Source organism: Balaenoptera musculus, chromosome 2 (assembly GCF_009873245.2).
Source record: "Balaenoptera musculus isolate JJ_BM4_2016_0621 chromosome 2, mBalMus1.pri.v3, whole genome shotgun sequence".
NCBI classification, from domain to species: domain Eukaryota; kingdom Metazoa; phylum Chordata; class Mammalia; order Artiodactyla; family Balaenopteridae; genus Balaenoptera; species Balaenoptera musculus.
In genome coordinates, this window is record NC_045786.1 from 81,580,295 (window position 1) to 81,595,704 (window position 15,410).

The 15,410-nt window shown below is 44.8% G+C and overlaps 1 protein-coding gene and 1 long non-coding RNA gene across 2 annotated transcripts in view; one reads left to right on the top strand and one right to left on the bottom strand.

Moving 5' to 3' along the window:
* LOC118890687 overlaps positions 1-15,410 on the bottom strand; it is a 137,960-nt gene that overhangs the window by 117,447 nt on the left and 5,103 nt on the right. The gene's annotated exons all lie outside the window — the stretch shown is intronic.
* Positions 10,494-15,410, top strand: part of LOC118890683 (aromatase-like) — a 28,526-nt gene continuing 23,609 nt past the window's right edge. The window contains exons 1-2 of the mRNA XM_036843832.1: positions 10,494-10,638; positions 12,650-12,800. Of these exons, the coding sequence (XP_036699727.1) occupies positions 10,494-10,638; positions 12,650-12,800 (296 nt within the window). The remainder of the gene's footprint in view (positions 10,639-12,649; positions 12,801-15,410) is intronic.

The following is a 15,410-nucleotide window of genomic DNA, read 5'->3' on the forward strand; positions in this document are numbered from 1 at the left end:
CTCTCCAGAGAACCTGATCCACAACAGATACCCTATGCAGCCTGGTTCCCATTCAAACAAGACCAGATAGTATTAACATAGTTTCAGAAAGACTGTATCAATCTGAAGGAAGTTGGTCAGCCATGGAAACCAGGTAAGGTAGTTACTGGCAGTGCTCACTCATGCATGTGCTGGAAGAAGGGGCCTTGTCAGGGGCTCATAAGCTGTGTTCCACCTGGAAAAACACTTCTCTCCTGGGGAGCTGGATGTGTAGGGCTACTGAAATCTGGTGCCATTAAATGAACCCACATCTCGTAACTAAATCCTCTTTCCCATTTCTCATGCTCATCAAGAAGCAGTGTGATTTTCATCTGCATTTCTGTGTACCTGCAGATAGAGAGTGCCTGGATGCGTGGTCCTTCTGGCAGTTAAAATTTCTTATTTTCAATTATCACATTGATATTCAGGCTTGGAGCCCACCACCTGAAAACTCCATCAGCCTGAGTGGACTGATGGGTGCTGAGAGAGTGGGAAAGATATATGTGGAAGCCCACAAGGTGGAGCCTAAAATTTGGATGACAGTCAATCCACCATGGCATTGCCCTTCTGGGGGTCGCCTGGTACACAAACAGTCAACTTCTTCTTATGATATTTTAGCCTAGACTTTCAAATGTCCATAGACTTAACTCAGAGGGAACACAGAAACAGCTCTGCTTTCCCAGTGTAGCCCCTTCTCAGACCCAGCTCACTAGGAAACAAACCTCTTTTCCTTCAGATGTCAGGGGAGATGGCTGTTGGGAGGTTAAAGAGTTTTTTCACAAGCAAAGGAAAGGAAAGGAATTGAGAGCTTCCCCTGGAGTGAGCAAGGACCAAGGCCCTCCTGTTAGCAGATATGGTTGGTATATTACATCAAGATTTCTGTAAGTAATCCCTTGAAATAAAGGAGATGATTTTGCTGGTAACTGCTTTCTGAGTTCACTTTAAACCTCAACAGTAAATTGATTGATGTTGGTGAAATAAAAATTCACCTTTTAAGGCAAGACTAGAAAAATTTAAACATAAAGCTTTTTCTCTGCCCTTTGGCCCCTTTCCTCCTCTCTCATGTTCACTGTGCATCTGCATTATGCATTAACCAGACCTCCCCAATGGCAAAAATACCTGCTTAACCATAAAGATCACTTTTTCTTCTTCTGACGTCAACCAGGTAAGTCCTTAGAAGATAACATTCCTTTCTCAACGCTGTAAGGTGTCACAATGACCCACTACTCACTTTTTACCTGTGGATATCTTGGTTATTTTTATGTACAATGACATTATATCATTTCCCTTAAAGACAGCAGTTGATGATCACACTGCTCAGATGACCTGGGGAGACACTGAGCCATACCTAGCAGAAGTTCTTAGCTTAAATACTTATTGGGACCCTATTAATATTATTAGCTATATTACTTGTATTCTGCCTCTTTTAGAAGATGATTATTTCTCGCATTACCAAATGTGTGACTGAGCCTCAGATACAATCATTGATGATTAGATGACTTGAATCTATTGACCAAATATACAGTCCTATAAGATCAATGATTTTAATAGTGTAACTCTAGATATGAGAAGAAGCAACAAGAGGGAACCATTTCCTGGACCATAATGGACTAGTAAGACAGGCAGTCCAGAGGCTTTTGGCTACTGTTAAGAGGGCCTAGTCCAGTAATAAGTGGCCTATCAATGAAATCCTCACCTGACATGGGCATAAACATTCCTAGCCCCTTGGGAAAAATTGGTCATGAAATGCCTCCAAACCTTGGTTGAAATTAAAACCTAAACAAAGGGAAGGGACTGTAAAATAAAGAATGTTACCCACCATCCAGTTCTACAAGAATCAAATTATTAGCCACTGCCATCACAGACATGCAATGTACCCTGAAAGGAATTCAGGGTGAGGATCAGGGTGAGGCACTCTATGCTAAGGGAAAACTGGCAGAACAAGACTTTAGATAGTTGGATATTTTCAACAGAAATTTTTTATGAACTCAGTTTCTTTTATCTTCCCATAGTTAGAAAAGCACTGAAGCCATTAACTGTTTGTTTCTCATGAATACTAGCAATCCTGTACTGAAATGAGTGCTTCATTGCACGTACCCCTTCACCAAAATCACATATACGCTGACCTCCCCACCGTGACTCTTTGAAACAGTTCTCAGAACTTTTGCAGAGACTGTCTCCTTGGTTATCAACCTCAGTTGGCTCAAATAAAAGTTTCCATTTACTGCTTAGATTGATTATTGATTAATTTTTTCATTGGCCACATTGTAAGTAAATAGCGAGTCAAAATCGTGTCAGCCCAGCTGCTTGATGCCATGAAGAACATCCACTCAGCTTCCAGTCCCCGAGAGCAGGAGGCCAGGCTATTACCTTCCAGATCCTGTCTTTGAAAAATGGAATTCTGGATGGACATTTCCTGTCTCTCACAATCTGGTGTTTCTTTGTGGGGAGAGGGGTATTCTCCAAGTCTCTGATTTTGAAAACTGACTTCAAAATGGAATTTAGGAAATCACTCTCATCTCTACACCACCTCTATCTCCTCCCTAATCTCTCTCCTCAACACTGCATTACATCCTGCTCCTATATGACGTGTGGGTCCCCAGAGGTCTACTGGAGGAGAACATGTATGACCTCTGGTCATTTGGTCAGTTGAGGTGACTTTCTCCAGGACAGGTGTCTGTGTCAGGTGGACCTGGTGACATGACGGCAGAGGTGCCGGCAAGGCCTGTCTCAGAGTGGCAGTGCTGGTGGAGAGCTCCAACTATCTCCCCAAGCCCCTCTCTTGCTCCTTAGGCAAAGGAGGCTCAGGGAGTGTCGTGAGCAGAGCCCAGAACTGATTCCTAGACCAGGGCGCCTTCCACCAGGACATTTGCTGAGCTGTTTCACTAACACACTAACCAATCACACATTTACACAACTACTTAGTCCACAAATGTTCACTAAGCCCCTACCATGGGAAAGCACAGAGCTTGGGTCACTAAACGAAGCGGGAAGAAGTGCGGGTGCTGGTGGGGGGAGCCATAGATGGGCACATGCAGAAGGACACGATATAGACCCTGGAGTAGTAGCCCGTGTCTGCAGCAGGCCTTAGCTCCAGGGGACAGAAGAGGATTCGAAAGGTCATATGAAGGGCCAGGGGAAAATTCCCCACCTCACAACTTGGTAGAGGGCTCCAGGACCTTGGAACAGAGGACAGCCACTGCCAGCCAGGACTGGCTTCTCAATCTGTGGGACCCAGAGCAAAATTAAAATCTGAGGCCCTTTGCTCAAAAAAAAAAAAAAAAAGTATTAAAATCAAGACAGTAAGAGCAGAACATTAATCCAAGCATGGGGCTCTTCTAAGTACAGGACCCCATGTGACTGCACACTTCACATGCCCATGGAGCTGGCCCTGATGCTACTCATATTTACCATTTCATTCACAAAGCCAAGGAATGTCAGACCACTCAGTACCTAATCCAGACAACTACTGACCAAAAAACGAAGCAGAGGCCCAGAGAAATGAAGCGACTTGTCCACGGTCTCACAGCTGGTTACTGGCAGCCAAGTCTCCTTAGAAATCAGCTACACCCTGCTTTGCCAATCAGAATTATATCTTATAGATTTGTCTACTTGCTTGTTTACTTCCTACTGTAAAGCTGGCTAGGTGTAGGATAAAAAGAAGAAAATATGCTCCTTTGAACATAAAATAAGGCCCCCCAAACCTGAAGGCAGAACCCTTTATCTGCCCCAGATTCTCCAGTCACCACTGCTGGCTCCTCTTTCTGGGGAAGCAGCCCAGGTCCACCCAGGAAGTCTTTCCACTGTCCAGATGCTCAGGCATGGCTCATGGCACTCTACCATGTGACTGGCATCTTTTGAGGGCCTCCTGACCATCCTTGATGGGGGGGGGGGGGCAGAGCACAAATCACGACCTGTCACCGCTGAAAGGACCATGGAGATGAGCAGAATAACACTTCCATTCTATAGATCAGAGACCTCAGGCCCAGAGAAGGGCTGTGGAGAGTTGGGAGAAGAACAAAGGTCTGCTGGTAGAGAGCTCCCCAAATGCCAGTCTTGGCTCAGAGACTGTGTGTGACCATATTGCCAGCTGTACTTCCTTCTCTACAACATCGGGAGGTAAGCGGAGAAGAAAGACAAGAAGGTGTGATGGAAGGGGCTTCTGAGCCACATAGACCTGGCCAGTTCTGCTGCTTTCCAGCTGTACAAGTTTTGTTATCATGGAAATACTGGTCTCAGTTTCCCCAGCTAGAAAATGAGGATAGAATGTACCCCACACATTGGATGCAATGAGATGAGATGCCTAAGAGGCCCTGATCCTGCCATTATAGCATGTGCTCAACCAAGGTTGTGTCATGCCCACCCTCCCTCTCTTCATCTGCATCAGGAGTTCCAGCTGGGGCCACAAGCAGATTTGGAAACCTTTCATGGGTGGTGTGAGGTGAAGCATCCCAGCATCTAGTTGCATCTCCTGAAAGACACGGACCCGAAGACCTTTTGAGAAAAGACTTTAACCATGTATACAACTGGGGTTCTGACTCACTGGCAAACTAGGGTTCAGTGGGAGGGATAGGGAGAAGCAGGGGGATCCTCATTATGGATCAGCAAAGGCCTGGCGTCACATCAGACACACCCAGAATGCCCAGAAATCTTTGAGGGAAGAGGGAACCTTGAAATAGCTGCTAAGACCCTGTGCGCCAGCAGGGGAAGTTAATAAGTAGTAAAATCCATGAGCTCCCATTAAGGGGGTCTCCTGGTTACTCAGGCTGCTGAGGCCTGCAATTGCCTCCACCCCACACAATGCCATGAAGAAGCCTACAGGGGCCCCTATGGGTGGGGGACTCCAAGGATTGCCCATTGGCCATTTCTGTCACCAAAGCTGCTCCTTTCCAGCTCACCACTCATGCGCCCTCCTCTATGTACCTTTCATCCCCTCCTGCTTTCACTCCTGCTGACTCTCAGCTTAAAAGCCCCTTTGTACCCAAAGAAGTCTTCTCCTGTCTCAGCGCCTCTCCTTGGGGAAGCTCTTCTCACCCCATCAGCAGGAACCTCGAACACATTTGTGGTCCTTCACACTGGCCTGGATCTCTCTCCCATGGCAGCCTCTCCCTGGGGCTGGGACCCAGGCCTTTGTCCCCAGACACTGTGAACCTCCTGGGGCAAGAAACTTTAAACTGGTCACCTCTGTACACTCCTCAGTGCCTGACACAGTGTTGGTGAGTGTCTTTGGTTCAATAAAATGGGATAATTGGGTCACTAATTATTCCACACATGTGCAAGTCTCTGCCCTCTACATTTCAGTCCCAGCGTTTGAGAAAAACAGAAAAGCGGGGCAAGAGGCCCAGATGCATCCCTTCCTGTGCTGAGAGCAGCATTGGGGGAGTAAGCAGAAGCCCACGGTACCCTTCCTCACCTCCTGCACCACACACACCAACCAGCACATGCACACTGCAGAGCCTTCACTGGTTTCCGGGCATTTCATTATCTTTGCCATTTTTCCGATGGCCTATGGGTCACAGAAAGGGGTCACACATGAGGTCACTGGGAGGGTTTACACCACAATCTCCCTGCAATTCACTAGGGAAATCCACCGTTGCAGACCCACCACCTACAGGTTTTCCACAGCCCTGGTCTCCCAAGTGCCAGCCCTCAAGACCCCTTGCTTCCGCATGTCCTCAGGCACTTGCAGCTCCCCAAGGCTTCCATGTCCTGAGCAACCCCTCCTACCCAGAAGCACCTGTCTCTGAACCTGTGTATCCAGCCTTGGCTCTCTCTGCAGTGCCATGGACTCTGATTACAGACACTCCCATCAGAGTTCCTGCAGGGGATGGGGGCACATTTAAAACCATGCACACAAGGATGGAGGGCTGAGTTCTGGAGCATAGGCACTTCTGCGGAGAGAAGAGGGGGTGAGGGCTTGGACTTAGTTGTACAGTTCTAGTTCTCTAAAGTGACGGGCAGGGGTTCTAAAGCCAATGTGGCAAATAGGAGGGGTGTCCATGGTTGGCAAAATACTCTGTGTGTTGTGTGCACGCATATTTCGTAATTTAAATTTTATAAAAAGAACAAAAGCACTTGAGGATATAAGTACAACATACTTCAGAAACATATGACAGCAGTAGGACTCTCCTAGACTTTCTGTTCATTCTTAGGCATTGGAATAATTTTGGCCTCAGTCTGCTCCCCAAATCAGCTCTCCTGAGGGACCTTCCTCCCCTCCTCTTCCCTAGCCAACCCTGGGCCCCTGCTCCTTCTTCCCTCTTGCCTGTGGCTGGCCTGCACCCCTTTCTTCCTGGGGCCCAATCATCTCTGCTTCCGAGACCAAGCCTGGCCCAACCAGCCCCCAAATTCTCCCCCATCCTGCACATTCTTACCTTCTTCCCAGTGGCCCTCAGGCTGCTTAGGGCTGCCAGCCACAGAGCCCACATTGAAATTAACAAAAGGAATGCCTACAGAATCCTCACACATTCCTTCAATCTCATAGGAAGGAGGGTGTGGCCAAGAAGATCCTGAACTCCTTTCCTCCCAGGGTCACACCAAAATTACGACTATTTACAGAGCAACTACTGATGAGAAAGGTCTGAAGGCTAGCAGAAAGGATCTTCTACAACTAAAGATATAAAAAAGGAACCACAACGAGACAGGTAGGAGGGACGGGAGACATGGTTAAGATCCCTACACCCCAGGTGGGCAACCCACTAATGGGCGGATAATTATGACTGCAGATGTCTTCCCCAATGAGTCAGGCGTCTGAACCCCACATTGGGCTCCCCAGCTGGACGTTCTACACCAAGAAGATGAGCACCCCCCCCAGAACTTCTGTATTTCTGTAATGGCTAAAATCAAACTTATTTATTTTTTTACTTAGTTTTTATTGAAATATAGTTGATTTATATGTATATACTTTTTTAGATTCTTTTCCATTAGCAGTTATTACATGATATTGAGTATAGTTCCCTGGGCTATACAGTTGGTCCTTGTTGGCTATCTATTTTGTATATAGTAGTGTATATATTTTAATCCCAATAAATATTGGGATTTTTGGGATTGATCCCTTTGGGATTGATCCCTCCCCCAACCTTGCCCCTTTGGTAACCACAGCTTGTTTTCTATGTCTGTCAGTCTGTTCCTGTTTTGTAAATAAGTTCACTTGTATCTTTTTCTTAGATTCCACATATAAAAGCAATATCATATGATATTTGTCTTTGATACTAACTTCACTTAGTATGTTAATCTCTAGGTCCATCCATGTTGCTGCAAATGACATTATTTCTTTCTTTTTTTTTTTTTTACAGCTGAGTAAGATTCCATTGTATATATATACCACATCTTCTTTATCCATTCATCTGTCAACTGACACTTAGGATGCTTCCATGTCTTGGTTATTGTAATAAATAGTGCTGCTATGAACACTGGGGTACATGTATCTTTCCAAATTACAGTTTTCTCTGGACATATGCCCAGAAGTGGAATTGCTGAATCATATGTTAGCTCTATTTTTAGTTTTTTAAGGAAACTTCATACTGTTTTCTATAGTGGCTGCACCAATTTACACACCAACAGTGGTGTAGGAGGGTTCCTTTTTCCCCACAACCTCTTCAGCATTTATTATTTGTAGACTTTTTCATGATGGCTATTCTGAGCCATGTGAAGTGATACCTTACTATAGTTTTGATTTGCATTTCTCTAATAATTAGTGATATTGAGCATCTTTTCATGTGCCTGTTGGCCATCTGTATGTCTTCTCTGGAGAAATGTCTATTTAGATCTTCTGCCCATTTTTTTTATTGGGTTGTTTGTTTTTTTTTATATTGAGCTGCATGAGCTGTTTGTATATTATGGAAATTAATCCCTTGTGGGTCACATCGTTTGCAAATATTTTCTCCCATTCCCTAAGTGGGTTTTTTGCTTTGTTTATGGTTTCCTTTCCTGTGCAAAAGCTTTTAAGTTAAGTTAGGTTCCATTTGTTTATTTTTGTTTGTATTTTCATTACTCTAGGAGACAGATCCAAAAAGATATTGCTGCGATTTATGTCAAAGAGTGTTCTGCCTATGTTTCCCTATAAGGAGTTTTACAGTATCTGATCTTACATTAAGGTCTTTAATCCATTTTTAGTATATTTTTGTATATGGTGTTAGAGAATGTTCTAATTTCATTCTTTTACATGTAGCTGTCCAGTTTTACCGCACTGTCCAGTTTTCCCAGCACCACTTTTGGAAGAGACTGTCTTTTCTCCATCGTATTTTCTTGCTTCCTTTGTTGTAGATTAATTGGCCACAAGTGCATGGTCAATGCACTTTATTTCTGGGCTCTCTATCCTGCAGAACATTTGGCTTTAAGGCCAGTAGGGCTACTTTTGGGAGAGCCAGAGGTCTGTGGAGAATAGAGAATCCAGTCCTAAAAGGTGCATATAAAATTTCACATGCTCCAAGTCCAAGGGCAGAAGAAGTAATTTGAAAGAAGCCTGGGTAAAACCCACTTGTTGATCTTAGGGAGCCTCCCAGAGAGGCAAGAGGCAACTGAAACTCAGCCTAGGAACTTAGATACTGGCAGCAGTCACTAATGAGAGCACATCCCACTAAGAGAACACTGGTGCTGGTAATCACCATTGTGGAATTCTCTGTCTAGATTATTAGTGCAGTGACCTGCCCTTGTCCACTTGCGAGTCTGCCTCAGTCCCGGGAAGCACCAGTCCAGGCAGTTAGCTGGGCAGGGATACTGCCCCACTCACCAGCAGGCCTGCTGCCGAAGGGCACCCTGAGTACCCAGTAGCTCCAGGGCTGGCCCTACCCACCAATAGGCCAGCAAAGCCCCAGGACCTCCAGGACCCTGACACTAGCCATCAGACCCAGGCCCACACACCAGAAGGCCTACATTAGCCCTAAATCCAGCCTCACCAACCACAGGTAGGCCCCAGCACTGGTCCCAGCCACCCTCAGGTTGACGCCCACTCCTGAAACCCAGGGCACTGCAGCCAGAGACCCTGGGACCCAGCTCTGCCCACCAGAGGGTCAGCACTAGCCCTGAGGCCCCTCCTCAGCCCTGCCACTGCCCACCAGCCAGCTAACATCTACAACAGAAACTCAGGACCTTGAAGCCAGACACAGAGCCACCCACCAGTGAGTCACCCCTAGGCCTGGGACTGTCCTCACCCATCACTGGGGGGACAACAGCCCTGGGAAAACCATGGCACTGCAGCCAGTTGTGTCGGGGTCTGGTGCACTCACCAGTGGGCTATCACTAGCTCTGGGTCAGCTCGGAGCCCACGGCCACACAGGTCAGGAATTGGCCCTGCCCACCAGTGGGCGTACACCAGGCTCAGATACCCCTAAGCCATGGCTCCACCCATCAACAGGCTGATCCAACTCTGGGAGCCCTGAACCTACTGCTGGCCACCCCAAGACCAAGCTTTGCCCACCACTAGACCAGCATTAGCCCAAGGACCCCCTTTCCCAGGGCTCTGTAGCCAATCATTTCATGACACGGCCCTGCCCACCTACAGGTGGCAGCCTATGCACAAGGCAGGGCCTGGCAACCAACCTGACACAGGTGCAGCTACACCAACCACCATGCCTACAGTAGTCAGCCTGCCACAACAGACAGACCCACACAGTTCACATAGAGGGCACCACTAAAGCTTACTGCTTGGGTGACCAGTGCGCTGCTGGGCCCCATAGGACATTTGCTCATAAGGTCACTTCTCCAAGATTGGAAACAAAACCAACCTACCAAACACGTAGGAATAAAAATGGTGAATTAGGCAAAATGAGGGACCAGAGAAATATGTTCCAAATGAAGGAATAAGATAAAATCCCAAAAGAAGAACTAAGTGAAGTGGAGATAAGCAATCTACATGATAAAGAGTTTAAGGTTATGGTCATAAAGATGGTCAAAAGGTCAGAAGAAGAATGGATGAAGAGAGTGAGAAGTTAGAAGTTTTCCTTCTTACTGGAAAACCTTACTCTTTGGGGGAAGTAATTTTGAACAGGAAAGGGGTGAGGGATTGCTTTTTAAAAAAAAAAATTGATTTGGCCTCCAGGGGAAAAGATTGCCTAAACCAGATGCTGATGAAGTCACAGAATGACTCCACCTCTGTAATGAGCTTCATTTTCATGTCTTTTGGTAAGAAATTTGGCTCTCAGTTGAGAATTCAGTCACTCTACCTGTTCAAGGGCAAGACGATAAGGTTCTATCAGACCAAGAGTCTAAACAAAACTGAGACTCTACCAAGGTCAGAAATGCCGCACTTCAAGCCAAAAGATACTGGCTTGGGCTTGCTTGTTTTGACTTGTAACTACAAATTTGTCTTGTCTAAATGTCCAATCATATTATAAAACAAAGCACCTATCTCTACAGTACAGCATCCTCTGAAGCAACAGGAGTCCTAGATGTACCTTTGGGGATTCTCTAATTTTTCTGCCACTCTGATTTCCACAGGACTTTAAATTGCTTCCCCTGAGATCAAGCAACACGAGATGGTTTTGGAAGTGCTGAACTCAGTGCATTATAACGTCACCAGCATGGTGTCCGAAGTTGCGCCTGTTGCCAGCATTGCAATCCTGCTGCTCACTGGCTTTCTTCTCTTGGTTTGGAATTATAAAAACACATCCTCAATACCAGGTAACACAGTCATTTAGTTCTGTATCTAAGGAGAGTGTTTCCTTGGGCTTTTGGTCCATGAGGGTAAAGACAATTTTGCAAGACAGCGAAGAGTAAACCTGAGGAGATGGCTGAAGCCCAAGGCATATTAGCAAATGAACTCAGGTGAACATTTTTCTACCAATTATCTGCATATGTTAAATGAAAGCATTAAAAAATATCTTAGATAATCCCTTCCAGTCTGCATTTTGTTTCGGTAAAACAGACTTGGCAAAAGTATCCTTTAAAGTAAATTTAAGATGGGGTGGAACAAGGTAAAATTCCAGGTTTTGGATTTTTTTTAATTTAAATTCATTCCAATTTTGGTCTAAAGGTGAAAATGTCTCTGGAATGCCTTCTGTACTCTTTTCTGTCTCCCTCCCACTTTGCCTCATCCATGTCCTCTACCCTCTCCCTTCTTGAACTTATTCCTTCTCTTTATCCCACTCTTCATTTTCTTTTATTCTTGGGTGTGGAGGTGCTGTGAGTACCACCATAAGGGCTGGATGGGACCTGGACAGTGGAAGAAAAATGAGGAACACTATGGCTCCTTTGGAACCTCACACCCTGAAAGAATCTTCCACAAGCTCTGTGGATCAATCAAAAGTAGAGTATAATATAATTATCCAGATAATTCCAGTAGAAACCACACCACTCTACACTATCATATTAACTCAAAATTCCCAGAAATATCAGACGGTTTTGTAGTTTCTTGGAAATTCCTCATGGCAGGCATGTGTCCCCAGTCCCATAAAAAATTCTGTAAGTCAATCATCTACATATAATGTTATTAGAACAATCCTAAGATTAAGACCCCTTGACCCCAAGACTCCCAAACTTGTTTTGGTTATATAGACATTAATAAAGACTTTCCACTAAGGGCAAAAAGAATACCCTGATAATCTTTTCCACATTAACCCAGCTACTTCAAAGTTAAGGAATAAACCTTGTTTGCCAGATTTGGGCTTAGACATCCAATTTAAAATGATTCACTCAAAAACTTAGATTATCTAAATTATCAGCACTGTACTGTCTCAGATAGTTGTGTGAGTTTTGGCTGAACGACTATTTCACTGACAGAATGGAATTAAAGGAATAAGATACAGAAATGGTATAACTTTACAATAAAACTCCTAAAACCATTCCAACAAGCTTTTGACGAACTTTTCACCACCACCACCACTAAAATCAAGCTACCAAGTTCATTCTCTGACACAAGCAACAGCAACTCCCCTGGCTGCTCACCAGATTCACACTCTTCACAATTCTGTCATCGCCTGCGTCAGCAAGGTGTAAGGGCCACGGCTCTTCACTAAAACCACATCACTGGACTCAGACTCTGGTCTAGACACAGATCAGACCACTGCCTCATTCCTCAATGCTTAGCTTTATTTTGTCTAATGAGATTTAGCTTAATATTCTCTTCTTAAACCAAATCCTTTTTGAAGGAAATAAAAAAGGAATGCATGCTTTTTGGGACATTGTCTTTGCAGACCATGTTTCTCACAGTTAAAAAGATGACACCCAAACCACAGACTAATTCAAACCCACCCATTCCATTGACTGGTGCTTTCAAACCCAAAGTTTTCAGACAAAACTAGGCAGCCAGACAGACCTGTCAGCTTGTCACTTGTCCTGGTTTTCGTGCCTGTTACCAGAGGGACTGATTGACTTGTATTTGAAACTCATTGACACCATTTAACACAGCAAGAATAGAGTAGACACCTATTTCAGTCCGTTCAGACGGAAATGCTTGAGACCAAATGGAACTGGAGTGGTGTAGACTCTGGACTACTTTTTACTCATGGAGCTGTGAAGAGCGTCATGTTAACTTGTGTTGTTGTTTTAATCATTTTATGTGTGTGATTCACCTATATACATCAGAAGATAAAAAAGGACATCCAGATCAAAAGAACAAGAATAGCAGTAATTTAAAGCAATTGCTCTTTTTGGTGTTGCGGAAATACTGATTGTGATCTGATGACTTTCCTAGGTCCTGGCTACTTTCTGGGAATTGGACCCCTCATTTCCTACTGCAGGTTCCTCTGGATGGGGATTGGCAGTGCCTGCAATTACTACAACAAGACATATGGTGAATTCGTGAGAGTCTGGATATATGGAGAGGAAACCCTCATTATTAGCAAGTGAGTCTGTTAATAATCGGGGACATATTTAAAAATCAAGGCTGGGATTTTCATATTAAAAACCAAACAAACTTATTTCGATATCTTGATGTCTGTTGCTAAAGATGTGTTTTTACTACTTTTTTTTTTTTAATTTTATTTATTTATTTATTTATTTATTCACGGCTGTGTTGGGTCTTCATTTCTGTGCGAGGGCTTTCTCCAGCTGCGGCAAGCGGGGGCCACTCTTTTACTACTTTTTAAATAAAGGATGATGCCTGCAGCTCAGGATCTAGGACAGTGCTTCTCACCCTGGCTGCATATTAAATAACCCAAGGAGTGTTCAAAACCCCACTGCCCAGGCCACAAACCCAACTTTTACAGTCTCCTGGGAAGGAGGGACCCGGGCATCAGTAGTGTTTAGAGCCCCCCATATGATTGCAATGTGCTACAGAGCTTGAGGAGGAAAAAAGGTAAGAAGCTTCCAGAGCAGAGGGCCTTTCCCTGGGGTTGCGGAAACACCTAAGCAGGTTGGAGGGGTTCTAATTTTCTTACCCTTAAGTGTAGTTCAGGTGGTAGGAGTGCAAGACTAGACCTGGAGGGAAGAATGAAGCACATGAGAAAGGACCAGAGGACCAGGACAGAAATTGCTCTTAGACACTAGATACTTAGATCACCAGATAAATTCCCAGGAACCCTGACCAGTTGCTGAAATAGGATCCTCGTTACAGTGCAGGTAGCATCTGGCAACACTGCTGTCTTAATTAGGAAAGTGACCTTAGCGACCCTGACAGGGTCAGGTGCTGATTCACGCTGAGAACATGACAAAAACTCACTCTGCCCTTCCCCCAGCTTTCCCAGTTCTTTCCCTTTCCTGTCCTCACTGGCTTTTCTCTGGTTAGAGTCTCTATGTTCTCCTTAATTGCCTCCCAGCTGCTCAATTTTCTTTTTTTTTTTTTTTTAATTAATTAATTTATATTTGGCTGTGTTGGGTCTTCGTTTCTGTGCGAGGGCTTTCTCTAGTTGCGGCAAGCGGGGGCCACTCTTCATCGCGGTGCGCGGCCCTCTCACTATCGCAGCCTCTCTTGTTGCGGAGCACAGGCTCCAGACGCGCAGGCTCAGCAGTTGTGGCTCCCAGGCCTAGTTGTGGCTCCGCGGCATGTGGGATCCTCCCCGACCAGGGCTCGAACCCGTGTCCCCTGCACTGGCAGGCAGACTCTCAACCACTGCGCCACCAGGGAAGCCCCAGCTGCTCGATTTTCTTAAGGGATGAGCTCCCCACAGGAATAGGACATGTTTGTCCCCATCTCCTTCCCTTGTCTGCTCTTCAGATCCTTCCAGAACTACCCATACCTCTTAAAAAGACCCCACTGGACGTCAGAAAGCTTTCTTTTACTTTGAATAATATGCCAGGTTTTTTCTCTTTTGAAAATTTTGACGTCTGTAGTTATTACACCTGTGTAGAGATTATGGGCCAACTTTTCCAAGCAGCTTAGTTCTGAAGTGGGGGGCTGCAGAACTTTGGAGCAGGATGGGGTGGGGAGTCAGGCACCAGTGCTGCCAGGATTCTGCCTGAGCAACTGGGGGCTATGGGGAGAGGTCCATCTGATCATCCGTAGATAAAGTATGCATGATTCCCCAGGCAGAGATGCTCTAAATTATTGAGGGTCTACAGAAGTTATGCATGACACTATACGTCATGTGTATATGTTAGTGTTTGTCATGAATATCAAAAATAGAATGTGAATAGCATCCATAAAGAGGAACTGGCATTTAACATGATAATTAGGATGATATTTGGCCATATGTTAACAATTAACATAACAATTAAGGTTATAGTATTTGTATATCTGTTTTAGTCATTTCTGAATTTATAAGAAATTTATTCTTTTATTCTGTAAACATACATTTATTAGAATTTACTCTATACTAAGCACTGGATGACCCTAAACTACCATAGAAATTATTGGCTCTCCATTCGTTCATTAAATAAATATTTATTGAGAACTTATTATGTACAACAGGTATCATGAACAAATCACCCCCAAATCCCTACCCTTGTAGAGGAATATATTGTTACAGTATTAATATACAAACAATAAAAGGCTAAAACATAGTATTATCAGTAGGGTGAACAACTGTCTTGGTTTACTTGGAACCAGAGGATTTCCCACGCTGTGGGATTTTTAAGCTGGGCAAACCAGGATGGTTGTCCACACCATTATCAGGTAGATATGGGCTATATAGAAGATGAGGTGGGTGGAGCAACTCTGGGATGGGGAGAAATCAGGATTCCATTTCAGATATTCTGACTTGACTTGCCTAGTACCGCTGAATAGGATATTAAGAAGGAAGTTCTAACCATTCAGACCTTCGACTGTAGTCAGAAACTAGCAAAGGAGGCTGAGAAGGACAGCCACACAGAGAAGGGAAAACCAGGAGAGCGTGGTGGTCTGAAAGCCAAGCGAGAATGCATGTCAGTGAGGATGGAATTGTCAACTCTCCAGATAGTGCCACATGACTGGACAGAGATGTGAGCACTGCATTTAGCACCAGGGAGGTAGGTCATGGGTGACCTTGACAAAAGCAGTTTCAATGGAGTGCTGGGGGCAAAAGTCTGATCACTGTAGA